Raw genomic sequence first — 13,269 nt, 5'->3', positions numbered from 1 at the left:
TTTGTGCATCTCTCATTTGTGGAAGGTGTTATTGTTTGTCATTTGATCTTGTAGGCTTATGTTGCAAAATTCAACATTGTATCAAAGCTTTGAAACTTCAACAGAAAAGTGAAAATCTGATAAGTCCACTAAAGGTGGAAATGTCCTATGTGGTCTCTAAGTAAACTTCAATAACATGAGTGATTAGGACCTAGGGGAAGAACTTACTAGGTACAACACTTAATCACACCAACTGTTGGCAATTTGTTGTATTTGGTGAAGTGTTGTCATTGATGTCAACACTGTATCTCGGTTAGTCTTGGTGATCATCTTGGTTTTGGTTGTGATTCTAATCTGGTATGATTGGATCTCTGGATTACTATGGATAGTTATATGCTTTCCATATTCTATTGGTTCATAATTTGGTGCTCTGGTTGCTATTTTCTTTGTTCCCAATTGATATTTCCTGGTATCGGTTAGCTTTACTGGTAAGCGATATTTAATGATTTGGTCAGAATATTTTGATCCGACTTATGGGAATGGTTTCTATCATGTGGAAGGTGCATCTTGATTGTGTTTTAATTGTTTGGTGGTGTTGCATTGGTTGGTGTGTTGTTATGGTGGTCCTATTTGGATCTGGTTAGACTTTTTTTTACTACACTGAGGATTTCTACCGGTTGGTGAAGTGTGTTGGATTTTGGTCTTAGCATAATTTTCGGAGGATGGAATTTTTTGGGAACCTGAATTAGGTCCATGCTATGTAATGTAAATCATAATATTGGTCTGGTGGTATCGTGTGATGGAAGTTTTGTAATTAAATGGGTTTATGGGTTTAGGGTTTAGCTGACCTTGTCAATAAGGTTGATGATTTGTATTTATGGGTGACTTATCCATGCAATTATGGTATGTTTATGGGATGGTTATGTCTGCATTATTAGAGAGTGGTTTATGTGTGAACAAGGTTATATCATTCAGTGAAGGTTTGAGAAGGTTTTGTATTGTAGGACAGACATCAATGCTTAACCGGAATTGTATCAAGCATTAATAGATGCTACTTTCATAGTTCATTCTTTCCATATTGTAGTATGATGCTTTGTAAGTCAGTGGGACTTCCCTTTTGTGTTGAGAAGTGCGCTCTAGGCGATTGGCCTGATTGCAAGTGCAATCCCTATTGTAATTATTTCACATTACTGTTGCATAAGTATTATATGATTGTGGGTAGGGTTTCCCACCATGGTTTTTCCCCTTATCAGGTTTTCCACGTCAAAATATTTGTGTCATTTGTGTTATGCTTACATGGTCTATCTTTATCCTAGTTGGAGGCTATGTCGGTTAGTCTTGGTGATCATCTACGTTTTGGTTGTGATTCTGATCTAGTATGATCATATCTCTGGATTCAGTTTTGGATGCTTACTATGGATGGTTATATGTGATGCAGAGATTCTTGGAGTTGATCCAAATCACCTAGTTATCTTTCTCGTTCTCTCTCCAACCTAATAACTACTCAATCCCTTCCAATGGTACCTAGTATAAGTTATGATAGTTAGACCTCCAAGTCCTAATCTACTTTAGCTTTCCTCCAAGGTATAGCCACAAGTTTTTTACACAACTCTTCCTATTGAGGATTCCACCTCAATCCTTAACACGCCTCCCTAGTGCTCCAACAACCTCTGCAAAGGATCTTAATTCACCAACTTATTCTATGTGTGTAAAATGAATTTATATAGTCTCTTTTATGTCTTTAAGGGGTTTGATCACCTTCAATCCCATTGCCAAGCCTTCTCAACCTCACTATGTCTTTACCGGGCTTCAAATAGGCCTAATGCAATTAGCCCTCTTATTACGGATTTAGGGCTTGGTTTCAAATATTCCCACACAAGGCCACAAATAAATTACATATTTGATTACCCTTTTCAGATTTATAAACAATATTGAAAAATGGCATTTGGGTTCTTTGTACACATGGGATATCCAAAAATATCCTATTTTCAAGGGTTTTAGGCCTACCCGGGTGACTTACAAACTTGGTCTTAAAAAGCTTCACCAATCAAAACATATGCAAAAACCAATCAAATATTATTTAAGAAAATTAAAAGAGGTCTCCAACCATGTTTCATCTTTGGCTCTACCAATCCATGTGTGCTCTATAAACACACATCTTTTGATATCCTAGTCTCACCAACTCCTAGCTGTGAGCATAGGGTATCATTGTAAAATCACCACAAAAGTCTGCAAAACCAAAAATCATACTCTAAACATATTTAAAGACTCTAACCTATCATTCCACAATATTGCAACCGGTGCCATAAGTGGATTCTCAGGTTAGAGTCATTTCTTGCTTAAACCCTAGCTTACAAGGGTTTTGCACCTAGTCACAGAGAATGGATTGAATCTCTACAACCAGACATAGTCAAACTTGATAATCTACCTTGTTGGAAAGTAGACTCACCAAGATCTCATTCCCTACAATTAAATTCTTCTAACAAGTCCTTACTGGACCGTACTACACATTAAAAACAAGGAAAATAGTGAAAATGGTATAAAACAAAGTTTTTTCTTGCAAAGCAAAACTTTCTTTGCATTCCAATTCCTCCAGCCTGTACAATGACGTTGTTTTTGGCTTATATCATCATGATTCAGTTGGTTAGAACCAACTTCTTCACCACCAATCAACAAAAATGCAACTTTTTGCAATGTTGCAAATGTTGCTTAGCACTTTTACATCTTTTGGTTCTTAGGATGCAAACTTGCACTCAAGTACACTCCAAGGCTCAAAAAGGCCCTCAATTCATCCTAGGAGACCTAAAACAATACATGACACCCTATTACATGATGTCTCTATTCTTAGAGTAGTGCACCTATGAACAACATCAACATTACATCTTTCTAGGATATCAACCTCCCAAACACAACAAAAGCTTGGACAACTCAACCATGACTTCATTAAGTCCCAAATGGTTAGTCCACTTATTACAACATGAAAGACACAAAAAAGACTTAAGAAAAAAAGCAAAATTTGCATGGAGTGATAGGTGCCCTTCACCATACTCCCCTGGGACAAAGAACTCAAGTCCCTTGAGTTAAGAGGTCTACAATTTCCACACCATGTTGAAGTATATCTGATTCTGACATCCACATAGCATATGATTCAAGTAACCCTGCCCACTTTACAAGATAATATTTGTATACCCCTTTCCTTGTCTTCTTTATTACCTTGGTGTCCAAGATACTTTCCAACTTGACCGGTTGGATTGGTGGCAAATCTCTCACCCAATCTTCATTACCTTGTGATGAAGTTTCCAACTGATATGTTTGTGATTCTCCCTTATATGGGTAGAGATCACATACATTAAAGATAGGAGAAATACCCAAGGTGGGAGGAAGTTAAACTTCATATGCATTCTGATCATATTTATGCACCACCTTGAGAGGCCCAATCTTCTTCATCAATAGCTTAGTAGGCTTCCCTTTTGGAAGTCTCTCTTTCCTTAGGTATGCTAGGACCAAATCTCCAATCTTAAATTGCACATTCCTTCTTGTTTTATCAGCATCCATCTTATACTACTCGGACTTTTGTTGCAAGGTTTGTCTTACCTTATCATGCACTTCTTTGATTCCTTTTGCAAAATTCTCACCTTGTGCACTCTTAGGTGTCATAGAAATGAGATCCTTGAGCTCTACTATGCCCCTAGGATAAAAACCATACACTATTTCATAGGGACTTTTACCCGTACTTCAGTTAACTGAGTCATTGTATGCATATTTTGCCTGACTGATTGCCAAATCCCAAGTCTGCCCATGTTGTTTGGTGAGACATCTCAGTAGATTACCCAAGGATCTATTGACTACCTCTATTTGACCATCTAATTGAGGATGGTAGGCAGATGAGAAAGATGATTTTATGCCCAACTTTCTCCAAAGTGTCCTCCAAAAGTGGCTTAAAAACTTTATATCTCTATCACTGACTATGTTGATTGGAAGGTCATGAATTCTAACTATCTCCTTGAAGAAGAGTCCTACAATATAGGTGGCATCATTGGTACTCTTGCAAGGTATAAAATGTGTCATTTTGCTGAACCTATCAACCACTACATACACACTGTCAAATCCCCTTGGAGTTCTTGGTAGGCCTAACACAAAATCCATGCTTAAACATTCCCAAGGCCTCTGAGGTATGACCAATGGTTGGTACAGACCTACATTACTTGATGAACCATTTGCTCTTTGACAGATTGCACATTGTTCTACAAACCTTCTCACTTCTGATTGCAACTTGGGCCAATGGTAAAACCTACTAACCTGCTCCATAGTTTTGTCTATGCCAAAATGACCTCATAGACCTCCTTGATGCTTTTCTTGGATAATGTTTTGTCTCATAAAACATTAGGGAATGCAAAGAGGGTGTTCTTTGAATAGCAAACCCTCTTGTATCATATACTTTGAATAAGAAACATGTGAGTTGTTATAAAAATTAGAACAAACAACATATATCTTGACAAAGTCCTTATTATCATCCTTATAGAGGTCTTTTAACTCAGTCAATCCCATACTTTGCAATTGTATCTCCTGCATAATCATGACTCTCCTACTTAATCCATCAACTACCTTGTTTGCAGTGCCCTTTTTGTGCTTGATAGTGATGGTATAGGATTGTAAATGTTCAACCCACTTTAGGTGTCTTTGATTCAATTTCTCTTTCCCATAAAGGAAACTGAGGGCATGGTTGTCAATGTAAACTACAAACTCTTTGGGTAGCAAGTAACGACACCACTTCTTCAATGCTTGCACCATGGCATACAACTCCAAGTCATATGTGGAGTATCTTTACTTGGATTCATTCAATTTTTTGAAAAGAGTGCTATGGGATGACCTTCTTGACTCAAAATGGCCCCTATTGCCTTTTGGCTAGCATCACACTCTATTGTAAACAACTGACTGAAATCGGGCAATCTAAGGGTTGGTAACTCTTCTATCTTAGCTTTCAACAATTCAAACCCCTTATTGGCTTCCTTTGTCCACTTAAATTGACATTTAGTCCCTCCTTTAATGGTGTTGAGGATAGGAGCACAAACATGGCTAAAGTTTCTTACAAACTTCCTATAAAAAGATGCCATTCCATGAAAACTTCTAACATCACTTATGCCCCTAGGTATAGGCCAATTAAGTATTGCTTCTACTTTACTTGGATCCAACTTTAAACAACCTTGTGAAATGACAAAACCAAGGTAAACTAACTCTATTTTCAAGAACTCACATTTTTCAAGGTTGATTTTGAGTTGAGCCTCCTTTAACTTCTTCAAGACCATCTCCACATGCTTAAGGTGTTCCTCCTTGAACCCGCTGGAGACCAAAATGTCATCAAGATATACAATAACAAATTTGCTAATAAAATCAACTAAGACTTCATTCATGAGCCTTTGGAAGGTACTAGGTGCATTGGTGAGGCCAAAAGGCATCACCAACCACTCATATAGGTCTGCATTGGTTCTAAATGTTGTCTTCCATTCATCACAAGGTCTGATTCTTATCTGATGATAACTAGATTTCAAGTCCACCTTTGTGAAGTAGCATGCTCCACCTAGCTTGTCCAATAGGTCCTCTATCCTTGGCATGGGAAACTGGTATCTTATAGTGATCTTATTAATTGCTCTTGAGTCAGTGCACATCCTCCATTTTCCTCCTTTTTTAGGCACTAGAATAGTGGGAACAACACAAGGACTCAAACTCTTTTTAATAAACCCTTTGTCTAAGAGTTATTGCACTTTCTTGGCGATCTCTTCATTTTCACTAGGTGTCATTTTATAAGCAGCTTTGTTAGGCAGATTTGCCCCTGGTATCAAGTCTATTTGATGATTTACATCCCTCATTGGAGGCAAAGAATTAGGCATATTATCTTCTATAACTTCTGCATATTGCTTTAATAAAACTTGCACTTCTTGAGGCACTTCACTCATTGGATATGTCTTAGCTTCATCTTTAGGCTTTAGCACTATAGCTTGACCATGATTACCTTCTTGTTTTAACACTTTAAGGAACTCCTTGCCACTCAGCAACATAACACTTGACCCTACTTGTTTTTCCTCCTTTGGATCAGTTAATGGATCTATTTGATACTTCTTACCATTCTTGGTGATGAGATAACTATTATTTCCTCCATCATGATAGGCTATCACATCATATTGCCATGGATGGCCCAAAAGCAGATGACAAGCATCCATAGGCAATATGTCACATAGAAGTTTGTCTTTGTATTCACCAATTTCAAATTCCACCCATGCTTGTTCATCAACTAAGACATGTTGACCCCGGTTGAGCCATGATACCTTATAGGTAGTGAGATGAGGCAATCTTTTCAGTTTGAGTTTATCCACCATTTCAACTAAGACAATATTCTCTGTGGAACCTGAATCCACAATCACCTTACAAATTTTTCCATGTGACTTACAAGTGGTCCTAAATAGACTATGGTCTGGTTCCTCCTTTCTGCAATCCCACTCTGTTGTTGTGTCCTTGGTGCAGATAGTTGCCTCTTGATTCCATTCTCATCACAATATTTCACAACTTCAGCTGATGTGAATTCTCCACCCCGATCAGATCTCAAGCACTTTAGATTCTTACTGGTTTCTTTCTCCTGTAAGGCTTTGAATTCCTTAAACTTGTTGAAATCATCATACTTTTCCTTCAAAAATGTAACCCACATGTCATTCTTGAATGATCATTAGTAAATATCATGAAATACTTATCACCTTGAAAACTCCTAGTCCTCATAGGACCACATAGATAAGTGTGCACCAAATCTAAAATATTTGCAAAATAAAATGATTTTCTCTTGAAAGAGGAAGTAGTCATCTTACCCAACTGACACTCCTTACAAATCACATTGTCTGGTTTGACTAGTTATGGCATACCTCTACCCATACTTTACTTGTTGACCTTAACCAAGTTATCAAAATTTACATGACAAAATCTTCTATGCCATAGCCAATTGTCCTCCACTTTTGCAACCAAACAATTGTTAACATTTGTGTTTAGATGGAATAAGTTACCATTTGTCTATTTACTAGTAGCAATCATTTATCATTTTCTTCCTAAAATCCTGCACACTCCATTCTTCATCCTCTTATTCCTTTGATTCCTCATCGGTAACACCTTCATCTACTGCAACATAACATTGTTTCTTACCTTTTCCCTTAAACTTTCTGAACTTTTCTTTTTGATCACTGATAGGACAATTAGCAACAATATGTCCTATTTTGTTACAAGAGAAGCACTTAAGAGGAAGCTTGCCTTTGTACTTATCGGTGCCTCTAGGAAATTTCTTTGCCAATAAAGCCTTAATTTCCACCAAGTTATGTTCATCATCCACTCCTTCATTACCACCGCCATGATGACTTGACCTATATACATCATTTCCTTTTCTTACCGGTGCATTAGATATAGATGCTTTGAAAGAATATTCTTCTTTAGGTACACTATTTTTTAAGTTATTCAATTCAAAAGTAGTAAGCTTGCCTATCAATGAATCAACTATGACTTTATCTTTGCTGACTTACCTCAATTCTTGGATAGCAGATACTCTAATAGCATAAGTAGGAAATAAGTTTCTAAGAATTATACTTACCACTGTATCTTCTGCAATAGTTGCACCAACACTTTTGATTCCTCCAACTACTTCTTTTATTCTTTGTTTGTACTGGGTGATGTTATCACCTTCCATCAACCACACAAACACAAATATTTTTCACGTGGAAACCCAACTGGGAAAAACCATGGTGGGAATTAGCACCCACAAAATATTTGCACTCTTTTGGAATGCGCCCGGTTAAAGGCCTGGCCTGATTAAGAGCTTTACAATATGCCCAATTAAGAGAAGACCCTGTTAGGAGTAACCTTGCTAGAGGATTTTAAACTCAAGTTAATGAGCCACCCGGTGAAGGGATTTACAATATCAGACTTATTAGGGTCTACCCGATTAAGGAATTTCAATCTCCCACAACTGTTAGGGAACAACAAGACAAATGATCTGATTACAACACTTCCTTGCTTGCTAGTACAGATCCTTTTCAGCTCAACTCTGCTACACACATGCAGACACTTCAATCTAGTTCGTCAATACCTTATTCTCAAACCACCGACACTAAAACCTTTCTCAAACTAGCCCTAAATATATTTTCCAATTAGGGCCGCGACAAACCCTAATTACATCAACAAGATTACATTACAAATTATTAAAACAAATTCCTAGATGATTTTCAACAACGCACATCGATTTGATAAGCAATCAAACCCTTGTCACATTCTTCTAAGCACTTTGATGTTTCCCAACAAATCCAATCCTTGTACGCATTCAAATGCCTTCTTATCATTACACATAGGTTCTGACATATCATCACAAAGTTATGAACATGATAAGATCCATCGCCAAACCATAAATCATTACCGGTTAAAGATTTGTCACTGGTATTCATTCTTCTTCATAGAGTTCATATCAGTCAATTACAAGTGTTCTTTCCAGTTCATCAAACTTGATGCGATTTCAATAACATACTCATGCCAATGTTATAAACATATATTCTGAACCGCAACACTTGAATCTTCTCCAATCATCCATACCAGTCTCTTGATCATCGCATTATTCATGTTTACTGGTTGACTGTCAACTTAGCAGTTTTGTTGTCTAGTTGATTCCACTACCAATTAGGCTATACTGGTTAGTCTAGATGACCTAGATGACTAAACAAAAATGGTTTCCATCAATGACAACACAAATAAAGACATCAAACAACTTATTATAACTAGATCATCATCATGCCAACAATCTCCTCATCATATCAGCTTTACCGGTCGTCTTCTCATCTCATCATCATCTCCATCAGTAATGCCAACAGTCTAGTGTGAGGATTAATGAACAGTGCAGAAATATTGGCTTTAGATATCTCAAGCTCATTCACCTGATCATAGGTCAAGCCATCTGCATATTTATCCCTCATGGCCTACCGCCACAAAAGAATGGCATTGTGCTCAATGGTGATGGTTTCTATATTAGTTGTTTTAGCATTTAATGTGGTTAACATGTTAGATAGACCAGCGATTCAACTATAAACATTTGCAATGCCCCGTAATTGGTTCAAATTTTGACCAATTAAGTCTTAAATTGAGGGGGTTTAGTAACTAAGGGTTTGGTAATGGAGGTTGTGGCAATTGTGGCGATTATGGATTGTAATTATTACCACTCATTTTACCTGATTGAAGTTGGAAATTTGGATTTAATTAAAAAAAAATCAAGCAATAGTGTATTTGAAATCAAAAAACCTAATTTATATCAAAAAAATCTAAAAACAAATAAATGATAAAAATACAAGGAAATAAAAAAAATCATACTTATTATCAAGATTTTACAAAAAAAAATTCCTAACAAATCGGATACTGTATACTTGGATTCGATATCAGATCGCTCCAATTCACATAGCCCATGGGTAAAAATGGCCCACGGGTTGTCCCAATCGAGTATAAAATACCCACAGGGATTGGATATCTGATTGAATCAGATATTTGATCCATGAACCCTTTTTCAATTTGAAAATACAATGTATGTATGTTATATATTATATGTAATATGTAATTCATACCAATTACAAATAATGAAGAAATATATTATAATGATAAAGTAATGCAGGATAATGATGGAACAATAAAAGTATAGATATCTTAAATGCATCTAGCTAAAAGACTCAAAAGAATATTAATCTTCAAACAAATATTTTATACAATAAATGATAAAATATTTAAAAATAGAGTGATTTAAAAAAAGTTATAGAAAATTATAATCATAAAGAATACATACAATAATTGGATCTTTTTTTAATAGAAATATTTGTTGTGTAATGTAATTTTTTATTTAAATTAATTTAAATGGTGTGAATCAACTCCCTATAAAATAACTAATTGATTTTATTATTATATTTTGACAAATAAAAATTATTAAAATTTATATATCAATAAAGAAAAATCATTTTATTCACAATATTATAAATAAAAAAAATGAAAAGAAAAAACTATTTAAAATGTAAATTTCATTTACAAAAAGAAAAAAAATTAAAAAAACTTAAAAAATCTATTATTCTTAGAAATTTGTTCTTATAACACCAAACTTTTTAAACCAATTTTACAACATATTAAGTTTTAAAATATAAATCTCAAGTTTATAGAAAACAAGTTTATTTTGAAAACAAAAATAATAATCACTTTTCATAGGTACAAACCAATTGATTAATAAAACTTCATTTGAATGCAATAGTATTGCCTACAACAATACTAATAATAAAATAATGTATGACAAAGATGAATTAATACATGATAATGATGAAACAATTTTAAATGCTAAAAGATACAAAAGAATATCCATCTTCAAATAACTATTTTATACAACAAATTAAAAAATGTTTTTTTATTAATATAAAATTAATTAAAAACATAAAGTCATACAAACACCAACCTAAATTAATCAATCAACACAAAAATTATGCAAATACAAGAATGCACAGTAGTTGGCTTTGCAATGCTGAACTGGTAAACGATGTACAAGTCTCTACAGATAATGATGATGATAGCGATCTTATCAGACACCTCATCTGAACTGGTAAACGATGTACAAGTCTCTGCAGATAATGATGATGATAGCGATCTTATCAGACACCTCATCTGAGAAGAAATTCAATCACAGAGAATTTTTTTTTTCAATTTCTACACACTAGGCAGTTGGCTAACTTTCATTATATATTGAGAACAAATGGTTCAGAATAGCAGATTAAGACATTGCATTTGCAGAAGAGAGAAAGAAGAATGAAGGTGTTGAGAGGTGAAGGTGTATTGATCAAACCCTGTGCGGGTAAAGATCAACGTAAGCTTGTTGAACTGAGCAATTTCGATTTGATTGCACACCCAATGTTCAACAAGGTGGCTTATGTTTTTGAAGCTCCCACCCCAACCTCAGAGGTTTTGAAGGAAGGACTGGCCAAAGTTCTGGCAGAGTTCAGAGAATGGGCAGGGAGATACACGAAAGAAACAACCAATGGCTGCCTTGGTATCAATCTGAATGATGAGGGTGTGCTTGTGATAGAAGGCGAAGCAGATGGGACAATAGCAGATGCAATGCCCTTTCATCCCTCTGAATTCCTCCTTGAGTTGATACCACCCACACCCACCATGGTCGTTGAGCTCTTACTCTTGCAGGTATCATACCTCACTATACCCATGCAAGGAAATGAATTTGCGTATGCAGTTATTATACTAGAATCAATGCAAGTATATATATCTTAGAAGGCGTCTATCTATCTTCAAACAATTATGTATCTTACTCATTCAGGTATCATATCTCACTATATCCATGTAAGGAAATGAATTTAGGTATAAGGTATTATAGGACTTAGATTAGAACAATTAGACATGATGAAGTAATACATGGTAATGATGAAGCAATATAAGCATACATAATTTAAAATGCATCTATCCATCTTTAAACAACTATCTATCTTACTCATTTATCTTACTCATTTGGGTATCACACTCCATTATATCCATGTAAAGAAATGAATTTATGTTTGTAGATATTATAAGACTTAGATTAGATAGATTAGAAATGATGAAGTGATATATTTAATAATTACAAAGCAATACAAGTATAGATATCTTCAAACAACTATCTATCTTCTCATTCGGGTATCATATTCCACTATATCCATTCAAGGAAATGAATTTACATATGTAGGTATTATAAGAATTAGATTAGAGGAATTATAAATGATGAAGTAATACTTGATAGTGATGAAGCAATACAAATATAGATATCTTAAAATGCATGATATATCTATCTTCAAACAACTATTTATCTTACTCATTGAAGTATCATATCCCATTATATCTAGTACAAGGAAATGAATTTACATATGCAAGTATTATAAGACATCTTTTACACATATTAGACTAACATGATTTTGGTAAATATGTTTGTTGATGTAGTTTACTCAATTTGCTTGTGGAGGATTGGTGATAGGCCTAGCTAGTCATCATTATGTTGCAGATGGACAAGCAGCTACTTTTTTCATTAATTCAAGGGGAAAAGTTGTTAGAGGAGAGAGTATTCTACCTCCGGTAAATGACCGGTCTCTATTGAAAGCAAGAGATCCTCCCCAACCATGTTTTGATCATTGTGAGTATAATACTATGACCCATGAACAATTTCCAATAATGTCGAGTCTAATCACAAAAAAGTTTCATTTTGATGCAATATTCTTAGAAAAACTCAAGTCAAAGGTAAATGGATCTGACAAATTAAAGAAACCCTATACTACTTTTGAGATCCTTGTTGCCCATATGTGGAAATGCATTACAAAAGCTCGAGGGCTTGATGAGGATGTAAAAACAAAAGTTAGCATTCCAGTGGATGGAAGAAAAAGGTTGAATCCTCCCTTGCCTCAAGGATACTTGGGCAATGTTGTCTATGAATCAGGTGCTCAAACTATTGCATCAGAAATCATAAATGGGTCTTTAGAATTTGTTGCAGAGATAACCCACAAGGCAGTTACTAAGGTTGATGATAATTTTTTACGTTCAACAATTGATTTTTTTGAGCTAAGGAAGGAAACCTTGGGGCCAACGAGCCTTAATCATGGAACTGATGTGATACCATTGAGTTGGATGAAATTTCCAATAAGTAATTTTCATTTTGGAATGGGAGAACCATTGTATGTAGGCCCTTCATTGATGCCCATTGAAGGTCTTATAATATTTTTTGATTCATACAATCATTTTGGGGGTGTAGAAGTTGTGGTTTGCTTGCCAAAAGTACATATGGATGTACTCGAACATACTGGGCTCAACATTTGATTACATTTCCTTCGTAAACAATACCTTGGTATTAAATTTGTACTCAAAATCAATCTTAATAAGACTATTTGAATGTCCAAGGGGTTGTGTTTAATTGGTTAAAGCATTGACTTCTCAATGTGGAGATCCAAGTATAAATCCCAATAGGACACCTAATATGGCATTTTAAGTTGTAATTTTTGGTCTTTCATTAGTCACTTCCAATGTGGACGTGGTTTCTAAATAAGTAGATTTGTAAGTTGTGACTCTCGATCAAAAGAAGCTAATATTAGTCTCATGTTTCTGTTGCAAGAGCTTGTAAATTATTAGTTTCATGTATGAAAAAAATATTTTTAAACAATAGTCATATAAAAAATGAAGCTATTTGAATTTCAATTTATAAAAAATATATATTATTGTTTCAAT

General features: G+C 35.0%; 1 protein-coding gene across 1 annotated transcript; it reads left to right on the top strand.

Annotated features, from left to right (window-relative positions):
* The first annotated feature begins 10,821 nt into the window (after positions 1-10,821).
* On the top strand, positions 10,822-12,864 carry LOC131050845 (shikimate O-hydroxycinnamoyltransferase). The gene is made up of 2 exons (XM_057985139.2): positions 10,822-11,211; positions 11,998-12,864. Exons 1-2 carry the CDS (start codon positions 10,822-10,824, stop codon positions 12,862-12,864), a joined length of 1,257 nt encoding a protein of 418 aa, XP_057841122.2.
* Positions 12,865-13,269: the final 405 nt, after the last annotated feature.

The sequence above is a fragment of the Cryptomeria japonica genome, chromosome 11 (genome assembly GCF_030272615.1).
Source record: "Cryptomeria japonica chromosome 11, Sugi_1.0, whole genome shotgun sequence".
NCBI classification, from domain to species: Eukaryota; Viridiplantae; Streptophyta; class Pinopsida; order Cupressales; family Cupressaceae; genus Cryptomeria; species Cryptomeria japonica.
The sequence above is the reverse complement of the archived record's forward strand: the minus strand, read 5'-3'. Positions and strand labels throughout refer to the sequence as shown.